Source organism: Arachis ipaensis, chromosome B06 (genome assembly GCF_000816755.2).
Source record: "Arachis ipaensis cultivar K30076 chromosome B06, Araip1.1, whole genome shotgun sequence".
In the NCBI taxonomy this organism is placed as follows: Eukaryota; Viridiplantae; Streptophyta; class Magnoliopsida; order Fabales; family Fabaceae; genus Arachis; species Arachis ipaensis.
Window position 1 is genome coordinate 133,702,618 of NC_029790.2, and position 7,261 is coordinate 133,709,878.

At 37.5% G+C, this 7,261-nt stretch overlaps 1 protein-coding gene across 1 annotated transcript in view; it reads left to right on the forward strand.

Annotated features, from left to right (window-relative positions):
* LOC107648555 (strigolactone esterase D14-like) overlaps window positions 1–1,992 on the forward strand; it is a 3,716-nt gene extending 1,724 nt beyond the window's left edge. Inside the window, exon 2 of the mRNA XM_016352375.2 lies at window positions 1,283–1,992. Within this exon, the coding sequence (XP_016207861.1) occupies window positions 1,283–1,733 (451 nt within the window). The 3' untranslated portion in view covers window positions 1,734–1,992. The remainder of the gene's footprint in view (window positions 1–1,282) is intronic.

Consider the following 7,261-nt stretch of genomic DNA (forward strand, 5'->3'; position numbering starts at 1 on the left):
CTCGTTATAAACACTAAATATATTTTTTTTAAATTTTTTTTATCCTTTTCTAATTATCTCTTCAGTAACCTATATTTAATCCTCCAAAAATACTATCTTTCAAAAACTTATTATAACAGTTATCTCAATTAAAAACGACAACTCATTAGAATAAATTAATTGAATAAACCTAAATCAATATGATAAACTTAACCCTTTTTTTTGTATTATTCTCAACTCTTTTTATATTTTTGGGTGATATAAGACAATCTTAACTAATTTTCTAGGCCACAAAAAAAAAATTATACTCCAATATTAAAGAAGAACCTCATTACTTTGGCCCAATTCACACAACCTAAACAATTAATATTTTAGACTTTTTTTTCCTCTATAAAGCAATCCTCACCATATTCTACATGTTAGCATCCTCACATGAAAAATTTCTATCTACATCACCGCTTTTTATATATTTAATTCATTATTTAAACGTTAGTTAATTATTAGCATACTAATATATCAATAAAGTACATGCACTGACATATGTGAAAATCTTTCTAGAAGTTAATATAATTTTACCAAATAAATTAAAACTAATGAAATAGTATCCTAAACTTTAGTTATTAGGTAGTAGTTAGTAGATAGATACATATATATATTTTTTACTAAAGATATGAGATTCGAACCCGCAATCTCTTAATTGAGTATGAAAAGACTATGCCATTTGAGCTATTATTCATTGGCGATAGAGTTAATATATTTGGAACTTTACAAAGTAGTAAATTTATTCTTCATTTAATTAGAGAAACATCAAGAATGATTACCAAAACAATAAAGTTATTTGAATATATTTTTGCGGTAGACACTTTTAAATATCTATATGCATCTTATTTTTTATTATTATTATATAACACTTTTTTTCACTCAAACAAATCAATCCAAACCAATATTTAACTTCTAACAATAACCATATTTTAATAGACACAATACATAAATACTTAAAACTACTACAAATAATATGTTTAAATAAAATTTTATCAATTAAGAAGATCCACTATTTATCTTATGTTGCATATTCTTAACTATGATTTTATATTGGTGAAAACTCAAGTGCAGTCGACTTCATGTGAAGTTGATAGTTGAGAGTCGTTAGATGAAAATTTAGTCAAATCAGTCAAATCATCTAACCACTCTCAGTAATCAACTTTACGTGAAGTCGATTGCATCTGAGTTTCCACCTTTTATATTATTATTATTATTATCAGACTCATAAAACAAACTAAACCTACTAATTGTTTATATATAGGTACCTGAATGGAGAAGGATACAAAGGAGGGTTTGAGAGATCAGTTTTGGACACAATCTTCAAATCAATAAAGCAAGATTTCCCAAGTTGGGTACACAGCTTTGCTCCAACCGCTATTGGTGTAAAGAACGATCCATCTGCAGTTGCTGAATTTGAAGACAGCCTTCTAAGAATGAAACCAGAAGTGGCACTTAGTGTTGCCAAAACAGTGTTCTTAAGTGACCTAAGATGGGTTCTGCCACATGTTTTTGTTCCTTGCACCATAATCCAATCCAAACAAGACCCTGTTGTTCCAAAACATATTGCATTTTACTTGAAGAGAAAGCTTGGTAATAATGGTGCTAATAATAGTTCCAACAAGGTCAAGATTCTGAAAACTATAGGTCATTTTCCTCAGCTCACTGCTTACCCTTTGTTGTTGAAAGTTCTCAAGGGTCAATTCTTTGTTTGAATAGCTGCTTTATGTTCATACTCTAGAATCTGAATTTATATCTATGTATCATCACATATTTATTATTAGATAAAATCTGAGTAGTGGTCTAAATGTTGGTGTTGATGAAATATATGTGACATCCCTTAGATGGAGAATAGTAGTATCTCTAATGATCCATTTTTATTGTAACTTATTGTCGGAGAAAATTCTTGATAGATCAATAGCATTTAAATATGTACAAACAATCGTTGGCTAACTTAATTACTAGTTCGCTTAATTAAGTGTCAAGAGTTTAAATTCCGTCTTGTTGATGCAGTAATTTATTGACCAATAATAAATTCTTAAATTGAGATTTGATTCGCAACGTATTAGTTATTGACTTGTCAGATTGAAAGATACAATTGTTGGCTTAACTCCATATAAAAGGTGCAAGTAACAGTTTGCTTTTGGTAATTATATATGTGTTCATACCCTAACCCAAAGTATAAGCCAAACCCAACACAGTTAAAAGGCACAATCCAGTAGGATGGCTTCATCCACGTATCCGACCTCTTTTAAGAGGTCGGAACCGATTGAAACAGGCAGCTCTCACTTAACTAAGTGAGTAACTACCTCACAGAATCTCTTACCCACTTCTAGAAGAGAGATCCTCAACAACCCTAAGATAAAGGGACGGTTATCCACCATCAGAAGTGAAACTACTTCAACGGTGGTTATTGGCTCTCCTATAAATATCCTGGCACACTCAAGTATCTTTAAGTTCCAATACTTAAAACTTGCTCAACCCCTTGCTAACTTAAGCATTAGAGTGTCTTGCAGGTACCACGCACCCCCACCTATTCAAACACATACGTACAACTCGGATGGCGGCTCCCAGACATGAATAAGTCGGAGACCACCATCCTTCAAGGTTTGGGCCTTCTATTCGAGCCCAATCATCCGATTTCAGGTAAGCCCCGAAACATTGGCGCCGTTGCCGGGGACCTGGAGATCGACACTCAATGGCGGACGACCAACGTAAAGATGGACACACTGCGTCTGAGTCAGATCAAGAACATCAAGACGTGGTCAACAACGACCAAGCTTTAGTAATACCCCAGCCAAGAATGGAGGAGCCGCATGGGGAGGGCCTCTCCGACAATCAAAGGAGAATCTCATATGAAGTTCGCCTTCCCGAAAGGGAAAGACAGCCGCACAGCACCGACCTCATGGGACGGCTACAAGGACATCAGGACCGACTTGAGCAGATGGAACAAGAATTAGAACGACAACGCGAAGCGGAGAGAAGTTTGAGGAGAGAGATAAAAAAATAGCAAATTTTGTTAAAGACCCCTTTTTTAACGGATCAAGAGTCAGGAGCCATAAACAAGCGGAAAATATTTAAAACATACATAAAAAGTGTTCATAAAAAGGTCCCACAAATCGGGTCTTAACAGAGATATCACACGGGGCTAATAAGAGAATTGGAGTCACCATCAGGAGGGAAAGTCGGATCGGCCGCAGAAGTCGGAGGTGTCGGAGGAACCTCTTCGGCAGCAGGGGTTGGAACAACATCAGGTTGAATAGAAGAACTCGGCAGCAACTCCTCGGATGTGCTAACCCCACGGGGGAGAGACTCAATGATACGCTTCCCAGCCGTCTTCAACTCGGAGTCGGGAGCAGGTCGAGGAGGGAATACAATTTCACCATTGATGACAACTTTGTCAGGGTGAAGAGGTGACAGGTCCAAGCCGGGGAGCAAGAACTGAAACCTGCTCCTTCAACACCTCGAACACTGCCTCAGTCCCTTCGGCAACAGATTCCTCCAAGTCCTGGTACCCCTCCCTGAGCCGCTCCAGTTCCTCCTTCAGCTCTATTTTGTCGGAAAACAAACGAACGTAGTTCTGCTCGACCTTCTCCTTTAAGCCTTCAGCCATAGCGCAAGAGGCCATCAGCTGCCTCTCCCTCTCACAGGATTTGGAGAGTTCATCTTTCAACCGGTCCCTCTCCTCCTAAAGCCTCTTCTCATCCTCTCGATACATGGGCAGTTGGCCCCTGAGAGTTTCCAAAGAATGCTGAGTTGCACTCAAAGGAGTTTTATCCAGTTCATCAAGAAGAGAGGTCAATACCCCTGCAGTCTGAATTTCCCCCCGGATTAAGACCTGGAGATGAGTTCGGATAGAAGCATCATCCATAGCAAAAGAGCTATAAGAAGTGATGTGCTTCTTACTGAACTTCGCCCCATCAAAGCCAGTGTCCCCAACATTAGAAACACCAGCTTTCGAGGTCTTGCGTTTCTTCGAAATAGGTTCCGAGGAGGGAGGAACTGGAGGGGTAGATACAATAGGAGGAGGAGGGGGAGGAGGAGGGGTGGGAAGACTTACCAACTTGGCCAGACCAGAAAAAGTCGTCCCTGCATCTGACTTCTGTGCAAAAGGACTAGTCGACGTTCCACCCTCTTGTGCCTGAGCAGCTCCAGCTCGGGCGTTCCTTTTGGCCTCTTGCACTTTCTGGTATGCCTTAGAACTACCTTTCATTTTATCTGAAAAGGAAAATCGAAAAATGATTAACATACAAGTTGGAAGAACAAATTGGAAGAATACGAAAGGTACGCATAAAATAAAAAACAAAAGGCTACCTAGCTCGGTCCGGACATAGCTCGGAGTTCCGAGAAGAAACTTCTTAGTGTCAAGGTTTGGGGCCCGTCCCCAAACCTCTCGAAAAAATTCAACCACAGCCTCCTCTACCTCATCCAAATCTATCAAATTGTACTTCTCTACAGGAACTGCCTCCGCCCAGTATAATTGGAAGCGGGGTCTATTATTGTCATTTAGTAAAAATGGTTGATGGCCTTCAACGGCCCGGACTTTGAAAAAGAAATTTTTGAAGTCATGAAACGACTCATCAAAAATGGAAGACACCTTCCGACCTTGAATAGCTCGAAAGGAGACCCACTGTTGTTTGTTTTGAGACTAAAAGGTCTGGTCAAATGGAAAAGATAAAAAAAAAAAGACTCTCAAAGAGATAAAAAAAATTGAGTTCACAGCTAACAAGCTGGTAAATTTTAAGAAACCCCCAAGAATTGGGGTGGAGCTGAGAAGGAGCCACCCTACAGTGAGACAACACCTCCATTTCAAAGGCAGAAAAAGGGAAAGTTACTCCTAGACGAGTAAACAAGCAGTCATACATGAAAATAAAGTAGAATTCTGACTCGGTCAACCTCCCACAGCAAACCCGGTCCTCAGGGTTAGGGGCAGTTATTTCGTATTTGGCCTCGTCCTCAATAGAACTACAGATTCTATGATGCTTACGAAGTTCCTCTACGAAAACACTATCAACAAAAGGGTTGGATACGAGAACAGAGGAATCTACCCATCGCAATAAATCTTCAAAAATCCGAGAAAACATTTTGAAAAATAAAGGTTGAAAATATAAGAAGGAATACCTACATCGTACAAAGAAAAAAACCATAAAAAACAAGTTCGAAACAAAGCAGTTCTCTTCAAATAAAGTAAAAAGAACTGTCAACAACCACAAAAGAAACGATTTTTGAAAAGAAAGATCTCAAAGCCTTCTACTGTGAACAATGAAAGTACAATAAAACCTACTCAGAACCTTCCTCTTAATCATTAAGTTCGCTTAAACAGAAACAAGGCAAATATTATAAAGTCAAGAAAAAGTATTGGCCGTGAGGAACTAACCTTTTTTGGGAGGAAGAAACTGTTAGCAAGTGCCGAAGTGCTGAGGAACCAACGGTGTGGAGAGTAACACTAAAGTACTAAGAAGAAAGCGCGAGAGAAAAGTTCAAAGAGGAAGACGAAAAAGAAGAAAGAGAAAGAGGGAGAAAGTATTTACAAGATACCAGGGGTACAATTGTAAAATAAATTCACTCATTAAAAGAGTGAGCTGTTACCAATGTAACTGTCCCCCACGTGTTAATGTGAAAAGCCAACGGACGCAACGATTGACAACCTGATATCACATCAGTTTTTAACTCAAAACACGTCGGTTATACGACTTGAAAAGGAGTAGCCGATTTATATACCCCCGACTTCACCTAATACTCGAATCCGACTCAAATAAAGAGATCGAACTCGAGTAGGGGCACTGTTTATACCCTGACCCAAAGTATAAGTCAGGCCCAACACAGTTAAAAGGCCCAATCCAGTAGGATGGTCTCGTCCATGTATCCGACCTCTTCTAAGAGGTCGGAACCGATTGAAACAGGCATCTCACACTTAACTAAGTGAGTAACTGCCTCCCAGAATCTCCCACCCACTTCTAGAAGAGACCCCAACAACCCTAAGATAAAAGGACGGTTATCCACCATCAGAAGTGGAACTACTTCAACGGTGGTTATTGACTCATCTCCTATAAATACCCAGGCACACTCAGGTATCTTTAAGTTCCAATATTTAAAACCTGCTCAACTCCTTACTAACTTAAACATTGAAGTGTCTTGCAGGTACCACCCCCCACCTATTCAAACACATATGCACAACTCGGATGGCGGCTCCCAGACGTGAACAAATCGAAGACCACTATCCTTCAACGTTTGGACCTTCTATTCGAGCTCAATCATCCGGTTTCAGATAACCCGGAACAATATGTATATTTCGTTGTCTCCTTTAAAATAAGACAATAAAAAAACTAATCATTTTAGGTTATTTTATAAGATCTTATATATGAAAGTTGTTCAATTTGGATTAATTTCTTAATTTTTATTTTACAAGTCTCCTTATCTTAAAAAGAATTAAATTCTATAAGATTTATAGTTTTTTTAATCTATTGTTAAAGCTTTTTCATATCCAAATGAGAATTGAACAATCAACGCTTATTTTTCATTTTTTTTTTTTTTTGTCGTAGAATTCATTACTCAGACTATCATAGACTTTTTTTTTTTTGGTCAAGATACTATCATATACTTGTATTTGTATAGGAATAGCATCTTTACACCAATGCGCACAATAGGCTCTTTATTTTTGGGTCACGATGAGCGGAATAGACTTAAATTCTTGGCCCTGTGGACTCACTAAAGTCTAAATTGATAAGAAAAATCGAAAGCAAAATGTTTTTGGTCCGTTTACCATAACCCAAAGACTAATGGGCTACATCTATTTTTAGCTTTTCTGCAAAGAAGTTTGAAATCAGACACTAAAAGATATTGGGCCTACCCCTCAAGTATAAAAAATTCATAAAAAACAAGCACGAGAAAATTTGAAACTCCATGACCAAAAAGTGTGGGACTCTAACTTTTAGTTATAGTTAAAATTCCTAAACATTACTTTAATTCGATGCCCCAAAAAAAAAAAAACATTACTGTAATTCACGTATTGTTATTTGAGGAGTTTGTAATTGGAAAGTGAATCTATCTTTTCTAGGGTGGAAACAAGTTTTTGCCAAGTTTTGCTCTTAACAGACTGGCTTATCATGTAGTCAATTAGTAGATTTTTTTAAAAGTATTAAATTTAACCTATTATTCAGATTGGCCTAGTCTAAAGCATGTTAAAAGACTTGGTAAATTTTTTTTTTTACAAAAATAAAAATATTATTTAAAAAAATTATTA